The sequence below is a fragment of the Esox lucius genome, chromosome 1 (genome assembly GCF_011004845.1).
Source record: "Esox lucius isolate fEsoLuc1 chromosome 1, fEsoLuc1.pri, whole genome shotgun sequence".
NCBI classification, from domain to species: Eukaryota; Metazoa; Chordata; class Actinopteri; order Esociformes; family Esocidae; genus Esox; species Esox lucius.
Window position 1 is genome coordinate 12675688 of NC_047569.1, and position 13912 is coordinate 12689599.

Below are 13912 nucleotides of genomic sequence, written 5' to 3' on the forward strand. Positions count from 1 at the left end.
GAGTACCACTCTGATCTGACCATGAGTGATGTCGCCACCTGAACCCCTGACCTCGTGCGCAATTAAAAACACTTTCCTCTCTTAGCTGCTCCGAAGGGGGAGCGAACCATTCATCTCCGGCCCCTGACTATTGCATTTATTTTCCTATGCTGTCAGCGTTTGATTCATTTGTTTGCTTTTGATATACTACTTGCTTACATGCAATTAGGATGCAGTGTGTGTGATTCCCAGAATGTTTCTCCTCCTACCACTTAGTGTGTGTGTGTGTTTTGTGTGTTAGGGTGTGTGTGTGTGTGTGTGTGTGTGTTGTTGTCCTTACCATTACATAGCTACAAGCCTTCTACACCTCCAGGCCCATATTGATCCACACTTCGCTCCCTAATTACAAACAACAACAACCAGAAGAGAGTAGCTCGTTTGCGCGCCTGTTCTCTGAGAGCTAAACCGCTGGATGCTGTCTCCTCCGTCATTAGCAGGAATAATTACAGGACGTGCGCTAATCAAGGGGCGGGAATCCCTCTGAATCTGCGATTCGAGCACAAACCGTTCTCCCGATTTGTGACCTGCTCCTTTATGCTCCAGAATAGACGATCAATTAGTTAACCATGCACTAACACAATACAAAACAAACCCGGTATGTCAGCTGGTGCCTGTCAGATGAAACCAAATAAACGGCGTCGTCGGAGCAAATGAAGCCTAGCTGAGGTCAGAGGACATTGAGAGTCAACTTGACCTAATGGCCATCCTTTGTGAAATGCCATCAGGGTCCACCTAAACAGTGTTTGGAATGAACGTCCCTCGGCCTGGTCAAAGCTCTGCTGTTGGTCACCAGATGGTCCGAGGACAAAAGAAGGGGAAACGTCTGATTGATTATTAGGTTTGATCTAATTAAATACACGTAATGGCACAAATGAGTTGACAGTAATTGAGGCGTGATTTGCTTAGGCGAATATAGATGGTCCATTTGGGCGTGCGGCAGTCCGTTCAGATGGGAAGGCTCGAGACAGGGGGGCGAGGAGATGGAAAGGGGTGTGGTACTTACACCTCGTTCGTTTCACCCTGGCTATTTCCACACCGTGTTCTCCACACTAATGCTGAATCATGACCGTCTGAGTGGTGCTCTGAGTCCCATTTCCCTCCATGGCGTGTTGTTCTTCATACGTGCCTTAATGGGGGGATTCGGCGACCGGTTCTAAGTGCTGCTCTGCAAACGGAACACACGCAGTGCAATTAAAACGAATGCAGCAATCAGGTTAATTATGTAATATTGAAAAATCTTTTCGTGTTGTACCTACCAGAACGGTCCTCCTTTTTTATTGTGTAATCCGATCGCGGTCGCAACTCTATTTCTCATTATGGGAAGGAAACTTCTCGTTCACGTGTCAGGAACAGAATATCTAGCTAGGCACTAAACACTAGATCATAAGGAATGCATTCGTTTTTGTAAAAAGCCCTGTCAGTTTGTAGATTGGTCAATGCCAACTTAATTAAAAAACCTGGTTGTTCGTCCTTAGATCACCTCATACCAGCTCGCCCATTACTTATCAGTCCCTGGCTTAAAGTGCCAAGTCTCATGTCTCATTTTCACACAGCCTGCCCTGAGTAAACATCCCCTCGCTTTTAATTAAAATAAATCCTTGTTCGTCCAATATTTAGCACCCTGGGGAGGAGCGCTCCGGTTTAGATACATAGATACAATGAGGAGATTGAGGGGTGGGGGAGAAGGATATCCTTTACTTCTTCGTCAATAAAGACATCCACTCCTTTGTTTATATGCAGTAGAGGCCATTTTTCCAATTCCTTTCCTCTCCATGTTTACTTACTTCCAGCATCACCTATAGTCATTTAAGTTACCGCTCTGACTCTCTCGCCTTTTCTCTCCTCGTTCTCACTCCTCTCCATCTCTTTATCTTTCCTGCTTTGTGTGTGTGTGTGTGTGTGTGTGTGTGTGTGTGTGTGCGTGTCCTATGGAAATTTAGGACAGAGTGGAACCACTGAGAAAGGAGAGATCATATTTGCATGCAGCTCACAAACATATTAAAATATGAAGACAAATCACTGTGCCTGCCTGCTGACAGCGCCGTGCCTGTAGTGGAGAGAACAAGCCAACTTACAACATGTTACAATGCAAGTATGGCCTTTAGGGCAAGCTCCAGCATGCGGACTGGCAAACAAACAGAAATCATAAGGAGCTATATAGCTGAGGCTTCTTTTCATTAAAGCCACTAGATAACATTCCCATCACATACAAATGTGTTTTGGAGAGGATGATTCTGGATCTCCAGAGATCTGTAACTCTTTGTAGGCTAGTGTAGTCATGTGTAATTTACCTACTGGGGATATATAATATGTGATGTTCTAGGAGCTTTGTTGTGTACTTGTCTTTGAAGTAGAGTTTGAAAAGGGGCATTCCAACCTATAAGGCACTGACTGTTGCCTGTACTGGTTCATAGATACCAGCATTCTGGGGTAACGGCTACCACACCTTGTCAAGTCCACTTCATGCTTTTCTGGTTTGTGCTTAGGCCTGCCAGTAGCTCTCTTTTTCCACCAAATCTAAGTTAAATGCACTAATTATATTGTAAACTGTGACTAGTGACCGATAAAAAATATAGGTTACAGGCAAGGGAAGGAAATTGACATATAGGGCTTATTTTTCCATTTCAAATGTAGTGATTGTGGTTTTCACTAGCAAAACAAAATTCTCCTTAATTTCATGCTCTACGTGTAATTTCAGAGAGCACAGAATACTGTTGTGCTGCAGTCTAAGTTTGCGGATTGTTTTCGTTCTTGCCAGCAGGGGGAGCTCAGAGCTCAGACACAACAACAGCCTGAGTTGTCTTCAATCTTCACTGATCAGTGGTACCTTGCCTTGGTCTCAGATCAGTTTTCTGAGGAGCCACCCAACCCTGCATTATCACTTCAGCATTTTGGCCAGTGGTTATATTCCACAAATCTACTATCAAAGACATGGTTGTTGAAATTGAAAAAAAGTAATATATAATCTGATTAATTTTCATTTCTTTTTAATCTTACGTTAGGCTTTTGTTTGTGTTCTAGTCTGGAAAATGGTAGAAAAAAACTGCAGTTAATTCTAGTCACTGTTTTAATAGTGTTGATGTTAATAACCAAAACTTCACAAACCAATACATTTTTCTACATGCTCTACTGCAGGTTTTCTTTTTAATATATATAATTTTACTGTAAACGAATCCAATATATGTATCGTTGTCATAGTGTAATGGTTGTTCCCATTTTATTGGTTAGGTAGCCTTACCACAATGATTCTAACCAACGCTGTCATTTTGAATTCAGGTTGCCTTTGATTGGAAATTCTACCTAGAGGAAACCCTAACTCTGGCTGGTTTCTTAGAAGGAATTACCCATCACATTGCATAATCATATGACTGGGTTATACAATTCTGGATATTTCCCTAAAATACCCAGCCTGTACAGAAATTCTGCTGGAAATGATTCTGGTGAAAATCCTGGAGATTTTGTGTTCCTGTGAACTAGAACTACAATGGAATAAAGCTAGGGCTGTAATACATTGACAGAAAGTTTAATTTTATTGAGGACATTTGCATAGAAACTGATCTTTTGAATGTTCTGTTATGGGGAATCTACAATTTACTCAGATGCACTGCACCCTGGGAAATAAGATTAAGTGTTTCGCCTGCAAAACAGCTTGACTCACATTCTGTTATAAAAAGCTGTGTGTTTGTAGTAGAGACTTCCAGTTTGTTTTACTGTGTCTGACTTTCCCCAAATCTGCTGGTATAAGATATTTATTTATTGCATTGCATACGGCTTATGGTGTTCAATCAGTGTTTTGGGAAAAGTCTCTTTCCCAAAAAGTTTTGAGAAAATATCTCTGGTAAGCAAAGTACTGTTATGGTAAAAGTTGGTAAAAATGTCTAACCAAGACCGCCCATGCTAGAAAAACACTGAAAAATATATACACAATATATTTTTTAAAGCAGCCTAGATTTTTGATTTAGGAAAATCATGACAAACAAACTTCCCAATGATACATTTCTGTTTACCAAACTTATATTTTACTCTGCATTTCTAAACACAACTCCAGAAATGCCAATTTTACTGTACTTTGTAATAATTAACAATTATGTATATATTAAAATGATAGGTCCTAAAACAAACTCTTTGTTAGTGTGACTTAGTATGAATATGTTCAAACAATTCCATAGCATTGTAGAGTTTAAAATGTGGGATAAACAACACCCAAAGGTGTTTTTCCCCCCTTACTAGTATGATAAAGTTTTAAATTCACAATATTAGTGAACATAAGGCATTGCTGATAGAAAGAATCAGTGTTAAAGGGCCAACGATATTTGTGATTCCTAATATTAAACACTTTTCGAAGTGTTAAAATTAACAGCCACAATGTAAAATTTGCTGGTATGATTAACTTTCTGTGAGCTAACTATGCTAAACGCACCCTGTCACATCCTCCGATCCTAGGATGTCCGCATACCGCATATTTGGACATTTTGGTCGCTTATGTTTGTTTTTCCTCAATATCCCCAGGTCTGATTATGAGTCAATATTAGCTGGTGAGGTGAAATTCACCAATTCATAATTCTGCATTTGTCTATGAATACATTAGTCTTGACCCGCCCTTCACGACCTTCTGGCTCGTGTTTAATGTGCGTGTGCGTGGTGCACCGCGGTAAACAGATGACTAATGGCTCAATCATTTCCGTGGTGCCACTCACTCTCCTCTACATTCAGACCAGTGCCATTAAATATTAACGACACTGAATGATTAGATCTTTTGCTTTGCAGTGCTGTCTACGAACAAGAAATGTAATTATTTCCTGGTTCCGAATTTAAAGGTTTTACACTGCAATGTAGCTGTATATAGCGGTCATTGTAAAGTTATGCAGAGGAGTCACAACAAATTGGGCAAATTGGGGTAGAAGAATGATTTAAGAATAATGTTTTAATAATAAATGTTTTTCAGTTTTTGACAAAGGTTCATTACTCTAATACTTTCTGGTAAGGCAGAATTGAAGGAAATTAGCTTTAGAACTGCAATTATTTATCTTAGCCTCACAGCGAAATGTACAATACCAAGATGAAATACAAAACCGCAAATATTTCTCTTCCAAGTTAAAAATGTGCAAGTGCATCATTTAAATCACCACTAAAACTGTTATATTTTTGGGCGGCTCATAACAATGTGCAAACCAGTTTAAAAAAAATGCAAATCTCTCTTTGCACCATGGCAAAATATAATGATAGTTAGCTTATTTCCTCTAAATATATTTACATGAAGACATAGGCTTCTCCAGTGCCCAAAAATTATAGACCGGCTTTTGGACTATATTCCGTGGGTAAAGGACGGAACACAACGTTCCTTATGTCACAAGGGTGGTCCTCATGTAGTCCACTTCGTCAGATCTTTAGTTACAACAATACAGCACTACCGATGCACACTTGAGCACACTCCGATTCCTATGCTCTGCAGCATTCACCCTTCTCTCGCTTCCTCCCTCCTTCCATGCCTTTCTCCTCCCCCTTTGAGTTCTTGTTCGGTGTATGTGTGTCAGTCGGGCTGAGCCTGTGCGGAGTGCGCATAGACCACGGGCTCCCAGTAGTAGCGCTATACAGCGACCTAGAGGAAGAGGATAGTTGCGTTCTACTGCTAGTCTGCATTCACTTGACAGTACATTTACAGTGCTTAAACACAGGCTATTAGAAACACGGGATCTTGTGCTGCGGGTTCTCAATGAGAAATAACCATTTGGTCAGGGACTGGGACTTTGTGTATGGGACTTTGTGGGTTGTTAATACACAATAGACGTGGTTAAGCTTTGAGGAGGTACGGTGGAGAGACATCGCTGAAGATTTGCAAGGTGTCCGGCATGTGCGTCTTAAGGAACTAGAAACTAGACGGCAACTCTGCATGAGAGGAATCGCTTGTCTTTACTCCAGTACACGTTTATATTTTCCAATAGTTTGTGTTATTATTTTGTATTGAAACGTGAATATTGGAAAAATAGACATGACCGTTACAAGTTAACTCGTGGGACAAACTGCTGGAATAACAGAAGATCGCGAGTTACTAATTTGGTACTGACGGCTGAGGATATGAATATATCCCGGGCTCGAACAAGCTTGCTACAATGAATCATCTCAGTTATTGGACATCAGAACTGGCTTTTGTCAGTGACTAGGACCTCCACAAAACCCAAACTGTTGAAAAACGAACATTTGCTGCAGTTTGGATATCATTTTCCTGCTAAATCCAAGGATTTGCGCGCGAGCAGTGGATGTTTAATATGCTAGAATGGGTCCGCTAGCGTTCATCCTTGTTTGCGGATTATTGTACTTTCAAGTTGATGGTAAGTTTTATGGCATTTTACACCACATAAAAAAATGGGGTCCTGGAGTTATTTGACAATTCGCTATTTGTAAAGAATTCTGCACTTCCAAATGTCATCATAAAACTCGATGTGATGTATTTCTTTCAATTATTTTACGCAAAGCAGTGTTGCTCTCAAATGTGGATAGTGTTGATAAAGTAAAAGAGTAGCACATGCTTTTAATGTCGCTTGTTATGAGCAGGTTATTCCATGGGCGGTTAGATGAGTGTGTGTGTGTGTGTATATATATATATATCCATGTATATCCATATATATAAACTTTTCATGTTTACTTTTATGAAAAGTTTATCTCAAATTATATTGATAATTTTACCTACTGTCAAAGCATACCATTAACAGCCTAACATACATTTTAAAAAAAATCTGCGAAATGAGATTTAACCAATTCCCTCTCTCTTGCCTCTTCGGCAGAAACTGAGCGCTGCGCAGCGCGTCGCATTCCTAGGTGGTGTCAAGCCCTTTGACACCTGTCCGTAGACCCTGGCGGTTGTACCTTAATTAACCCAAAGTTGTGACAATGAAAATGTTCAGGACGTTGTGACGGTAACGAAGGTGTGGAACAAAATGCCCGTGTTTCATTCGATAGTGGCTTGATAAACGATTTTTTCACGTATTCCCAGCTAATTTTTCTGAACAATTGACATTACACACGATGAAATGGTTACATCTGGTCATTTATTTCATACAATGTTGAATTGACTGAAGCAGGTGTTTCATATAGCTTGTGTATATCCGTGCTAGTCTTGAGCAGAGACATGGGTGTGTAGATGTGCGTGATTGCTTGAAACCAGGAGCCAAGCCAAATGAATGATGCGTAATACACCATATTTTCCTTCTGAATAACAAGTAGTCGACTTTAAACACGACTGGCACTCAGTTCATTACCTTACTGTTGTTTGATCCATCTTAATGGTGATGCCGTTGGTAACTGGTAAAGCAATTTATACAATTTAATCCCACACTGTGAAAAGCCTCCTTCTCGCCCAATCTAGCGGGGAGTGCAAAGTAAGCAACATTTTTATGATTTTACAGGGCTTCTTGGGAATCGTTGGCCTACAAAGAAGCCAGTTTAATTGACGAATTAAAGCAACCGCAGAGTAAATGTGATGACCACCATAAATCAGAGGGTAGGTGACTTGAGGCCTGACATGGTCCTGATCATAGAAGGAAGTAATGGGACGACCCCTGTGTATTTTCACAATCCCAGTGTCTGAATCATGTTTACGGGAGCGTAGTGCTCCTCACAATTCACAATCTCCCTCTCTCAATTCACACTCTCCCACACACGCACACTGTCAAAAACCCATTGAGCTTATTTTATGGAGTCATTTTTGAAGTGGTAACTAACATTACAGTGTTTGATGCCGCTATAGTTTTTGGATAGGAACACATTAGTAATGTCAACACTTGTTGTGTCACAAGCAGTGATTCACACTTACTAACGTTTGCTTTGTGTTGTTTGCACTGCCTCAACATTCCTTTTTGATGATCTTGATTTTATTTGTTGAAGGCCGGGCCTGACACTGGGGCCCCTGCTCCTCCTCCCAGTCATCTTGCCTTTGTCCTTTTTGGCTAAAGGCTCTGGTTTCTTTGGCTATTTGTGTGGGGTTTTTGCCGTCTCCACAATCTCCCTATGGAGTCTGAGTGTCTAGTCCTACTCGGTAGCGGAAAATAGATTGTCTCTCTCTCTCTCTCTCTCTCTCTTTCTCTCTCTCTCTCTTATTTGACTCACTCAGTTGTCCTTTCTGCCTCTCTATCCTTCTCTCTATCCCTTTATCGGTTTCTCCCTCTGCCTGCTCCCTCTCTCTCATCCTCTGTTGAACTCTCATAGCCTATCTCTCTCTCGATCTGCTGTTCCTCACCCACTGTTCAGCCTGACCCACTGGTTGCTAAGCGCTGGCTGGAGGCATGGCTGGATGGCCGGAGAGAGAGAGGGGTGCAGCACTCCCCCGAGCGGTGAATCACTCCTCCGAATCACATCTCTGCCACCTCCTCCCCAACCTCCCCAACCTCCCCTCTTCCACCACCCATCACCCAGCCCTTTCAGAGGTAATCTGTGGGTCCTTGGGAAGGAAGGAGCCAGCTCCGAGAGTCCACTTAGGCAGACAAAAAGGTCTGGAGTTGCATTCAGCGGGCAACATGGGCAACAAAAGGGGGCCTGGGCGAATGGCAGTCAGGCAGTGTTTAGTGTTCTGTGAATGACGTGATTAATATTGCTAGTGTGCTGCTTCTAGAGAGAGAAGGAAGAGGGAAGATGATATGGAATGAAGAAATAGAGGAGAATATATCACAGGGGGGTTTAGAGGGGGTGGCAGGAATTGGGAGTTGGGAGAAATTGAGCGGAGAGGGAATGACCCAAATGTGTTTTGGTTAGACAATGGTTAGTTTTGACATGCGCTCCTAGGAGTTACTGGAAAATTACAGGCTTTTTTTTTTGCCTGAGGTTTAATGGAATCAAGTCAGAAGAATACAGACTCCAAAATGTGCATTTTGGCCATCTTAGAAGTGCCACACATTTCTCATTATTAGAGACCAGTTGTATGGTACTAGCTCTCTCGGGACATACTCTGCTGTTTTTCGAACAGGAATAGAACTATAAAAACAGTCTAGCTATAGCACAGAGTGGACATTAACCCGTGACCTTGTGCTATTCTGAGCACCTTTATGTGCTTCTGTCTGGCTGCAGAGCTTGTGTTGTCATCCGTGGGTCGTGGCGGAGTTGGGGTGGTGAAATGCGATGCCACCTCCAGCCTCCCTGGTGGCATACTGATGGGCACCTGGGTTCTCTTGTGGCACAGGGCAGAGGAGCGGAGAACAAACGCTCCGTCCGCTTCAGGGCTAAGGTTTCACTACTGCTGCAATGTCAGGGGAAACTCTACCCATGGAAGATACAGCGTGTGTGTTTGACACACCAACAGAGAGAGAGGAGAAAGACACTAATGCTATAACACATTCCATTTTCCGTGAACGTGCGTGTTAGTGTGTGGGGCAGAGGACCCGTCAGGATGAGCCTAATTGTTTAAACATGAAGAGCTGTGTAGTTTTAACAGTGGGTTCAACAATGTTAAACAAGATGTGAGCGCTGCGCTCACTTACTGTAATGAAAAGTAAGCCCAGGAAAAAGAACTGCCGCCCATCAATGATGAGGCGCGCCGAGGTCAACGCGAAACAGCCATCGTAATGCCTTCGCCCCAAATGTGATTGTTCTGCTTGAGCTGGCAGGGTTTAAGAAGCCAGCGCCGCTGTAATTGAGGTTCATTTGCGGTACGGACCCGCCGTAACAACGAGCCTTCAGCCGACTGTGGCGTCTCCCAGAGTCACGCCACTTTCACTGGGCGCTGCGGCAGTCGCCGGGCCACGGTCCTCTCCCCCCGACGCTACTCGCATCCGCCCTGTTTACTCTCTGATTACAACGAAAGATGAGAGAGCGAAAAACCGACAGAGGTATTGGGAGAGCGGAAGATGTCGGGGGGGGGGGGGTGTTTGGCGGTGCCGCCGGGTTTGGAGGGGTGGAAGTGGCGGGGGGAAATGTGCCCCGGAACGAGTCAGTGTACCGTGGGCGTGTCATTCGTTTCTCTTCGCTTATTTCAACACTTTGAACACGTGCCGGCAACGCAAGCGGCGTGAGTACGGTTAGTCTGGTGTTTCACCGGTGTTAACTCAGCGCTGCTCTCGGCTACTGTGTTGGTTGAACCGGGCCTGGCTACTCTACGGATCACCTTACAACACAGGCGCGTCCATACAGGCTCAGCTCGGTGCCGTTCAACTGCCTGTCCTGGTCGTCGATAACCTGCGAGGTGGCTACGGTTGACTAAACACACAGTGTTGAAATAAAGCACCGTTTTTTAACTCGCCGGGGGGACATTTCTTTGAGGAAATGTCAGGCGCGGTGCCCGTGGGTGACTGTGGAGAGAACCAAGGAGCCGTATGGAAGGCAGACAGAAGCACTTTGTGTTGCTTTTACGCTGCTCTGCCAGGGCTCAGTCAAGCATACCCCTGACATTTACTGAGCAGAGAGGGAGCATATTCCTGGATGACTTAGCCGAGGTAGAAAGAACCTGGGAGATATTACGACCTAGACAAACCGAGATTTAGTCAAAACGTGTTTTGGTGACATGATGTACCCGTTGTGTTATTTGCAGTCGCTTTCTATTATGTTTTGTTTTGTGTTTTATCCTGGCCTCCCGGCATTGCCTGAGAATCCTGCAACAAGGGCCGTGCGAATTGGCTTTAAAGTTTGAGGGAAAATAACCCGCTCCGTTGAGGCCTCGTGAAACGTGCACGAGGGAGTCGGCTGAACCGGTTGGGGGAGGACAGAGTGGCGCACCTGTGATGGTCTGAGAGTAGGGTGGGGGTAGCGTGTGAATGACATGATTCATTGATGGGACTGCGTACTGTGGTTGCAGGGAGAACAGAGGAGAGGCCCCACACACCTGTTCCACACACCTGTACCTGCAGACACTATACCTGTCGGAGCAGAGTTCAGCTAACACACACTCCACTGATCGTACCTAGTATTTCCTATGGCCTCAACAGCAGATTTTGTCCTTGAGGCGTAGACGCGCAGACATCTGACAATCTTTACATCGGCACTGCAACTTTGGATAAATCACTGGTAACTAGCTCGTTAATGCGCTTCATGTGGCCTTCACCCAGCTGTTCCTCTTTTCTTAAAGGGGACGTGTGGTGCTTTGCTTCCAACGGAAGCCGATTGTTTTGAGAACATGAGTGCGCCAAGGACACGAGGAAGTGAGGGGAGATACTGGGACACGGTGGTGGGGAACCAGAGATAGCATGTGTGTTCAGTTTGCCTTTGTGTTACAGGCTGCAGATTTATCTTCAGAGGAAGTTCCTAATCGCCTATTGCTTCCACGCTGCCCTCTGCAAGGTTGCATCGGAGCGACCCTCAGAGACCCAGGTCGAGGTTGAGTGACTCGCACAGCAAAGCAAACACAAACTGATAGTGTAATCCCAACTTTCAGCGTAGAGCTTAGAAAATCAAACATTCCTTGACCCGCATATGCCTTCAGTGCTGTGGTTTCACAATTCATGCCTAATGCTGTCATACGCTAGTAAGAACAAGTACATTCATATTTAGTCAACATTGTCAGTGCTCTGCAATGGCAACGTTGACTTGTTTTAAAAGGGCCTTAAAAGACAGTGGTAAAGTCACTGTCTTGCAGTTACACCGGGGTTCCAGTGCTGAATTAGAAAGCACTGTCGGATGGGCTTCTGAAGACACATTTCTCAACTGTGACTGTCCCACGTCCGCTGGGATTTACAGAAAATTTGTGGCATTAACTACAAATTGAATATCGGAAAATCATGAGGAGGAGATTTTTTTTTGGAAAAGCAACAACAAGAAAACAGCCCACACCAAAAAGATTTGGCACGTTATATGTTTTTTTTCCAGAGATGCCTAGAAGTGCTTTGAGAGAATCTCTCTGTCTCTCCACACTATTATAAACAGGGATTCCGTGCTGCTCATGAAAATGCATTAGCTGTCCCATCTCTGTGTGAGAAAGAGAGAGAGAGCAGGGCACTCAGACATGCATCGGTCACGCGCGACAGCCTAGCCGCGGCAGTAAGGGAGCTCAGAGCGAAGAAGCCGTTGAACCAAGCTGTTTCCACCCTCTATGCGACAAGGCCCCTTCCCCAGTCCCCTTGGATCACCCGGAAATGACTTCCTGCTCCCCGCTGTCCTTCGCTCGGTTTCCCACTCCTAGCTAAACTAACCCTGGCCCCAGCTTCAGGGCTGTGCTCAGTGCCTGCATTATACAAAGCATACCAGTATTTGTTAAGCAAATGTGCAGTTCAATTCAATATATTTTCGTCAACGTATTTTGGCTAATTGGAAGATAACTAACAGAGTTTATATTTAGTGTAAGGAAGCATGTGGGATTTAATTTAAATAGTTAAAAACAGCAGTCCAGTGTTTCTTTTCCGTACATCTGTTGTTCTTCCTGGGTGTGGTTAAGCTTTGATTAGTCCATGAGTCTGTATGTTTTTCTGCCGGCCAGACCAGGCAGACATGTACAGGTTAAAGATTTATGTAATGGTCCCTAGCGAGGCGAGGAGAGCTCCTCTTTGCCCCGATGCTGTTAGCTTCAGCGCAGGGCTAAGTTCAGGTGTCACAGCCATTCCTGCTGATTGGACAAAACATTAATCGCCGCTATGAACGTTTGAACTCCGGTCTTTCAGTTACTGGATTCTGATGATGATGTTTGTGGAGAGCTGCTCGCAGAGATTAGTCTTTCTGAGGTTTCTTCTCAGTAACAGGCAGCCAATCAGTGGCCTAGTGTTGGTTGTGGTGTGTCTGTATCCTTATAAGATGTTTGGAGCTGATTATTTAATACGGCCAGGTATTACCATGTCACAATTCTCCAGTGCCCGACAAAATATGAAATATTTATTGAAATTCTCTTACTGTATGGAGATTCCAAATTGCAATTCGATGTTTTGAACATACTGTATTTTTCACCATTTCTGTGGCAGATGAACAAGACAAATACGAATAACAGATGGCCATAAATTGTCCCCCATTTAAAAAAGACGGAGAACAACCCATGAAGACAAAACCCCCAGTTTGTTTCGGGTCAGCCCAACTACTGCGGCAACTATATCGCAAATGTATAACCCCAAATAATATCACAGAATGTAGCCGTATTGATCCTCTCCCCATATCAAGGAGTTTGAATGAGATCCACCATCACGGCCACCCTTACCTTCCTGGCCCTCTATGTCACACCTCAGCCAGGCTGAATGAAGTGTCCCACAAAATAGTCCTTTAATAAATCTCATACAGGCTCCATATATTCTATAGATTACAAAGCACTAGCGGTGCGGAGAGCTAGTGGCCTGGAGTCCATTGTATTACGTTACGCTCCCCACCCTACAGTCTCGGCGGAGGTCTGCGGGTGTAGCGGGTCTCGTTTCCCTCATTCAGGGCCATTATGCCACTATGGCTGGTCGAGTGGAACCAGGCAGAACGCTGTGTGTGTTCAGTGTGGGTCAGGTGAAGGCAGATTGCCGAGTGTGTTCGGCGACTCCCCCCCACCCCCCACGGCACACCTCCGATTACCCACTCATCTCTCAACGTGGTGTTGGCGCGGCCACCTGAACGCCACCCCTCCCGACTCCCCCCTCCCCTGCAACTTCATTTCTAAACCAATAAAGCCCTTATTTATTTCTCCCTATTCAATTTGCGGGGCCCTCCTCAGCAATGCAATGCAGGCGGAGAGAGCGAAGAGATTACAAAGCTTGAGGGAGAATCAATCGGTGCCATTCATTTTATTGGTGTCCTTTTGGTAGGTATGTAGGGGCTGTTTAGAGTAGACCAGTACTTGAAAGGGAGGAACTGGCTAAACAATTTCGAAGCCACCTGTTCCTTGCACACCACACACACACACACACATACTGTGCACACCGCTGCGTAAACATTACCTACACGTGTACATGTAAAAGGCGAATATTAACAGTCTTACATCCTAAGAGGTATGTAG

The 13912-nt window shown here is 44.2% G+C and overlaps 1 protein-coding gene across 14 annotated transcripts in view; it reads left to right on the forward strand.

Moving 5' to 3' along the window:
• Positions 1 to 13912, forward strand: part of robo2 (roundabout, axon guidance receptor, homolog 2 (Drosophila)) — a 315384-nt gene that overhangs the window by 129585 nt on the left and 171887 nt on the right. Inside the window, exon 1 of one of the 14 annotated variants that reach the window (XM_029120234.2) lies at positions 5580 to 6368. The exons of the other annotated variants lie outside the window; for them this stretch is intronic. Coding sequence (XP_028976067.1) covers positions 6314 to 6368 — 55 coding nt within the window. The 5' untranslated portion in view covers positions 5580 to 6313. Of the gene's footprint in view, positions 1 to 5579; positions 6369 to 13912 lie in introns of those variants that run through there. 14 annotated transcript variants of the gene reach the window in all.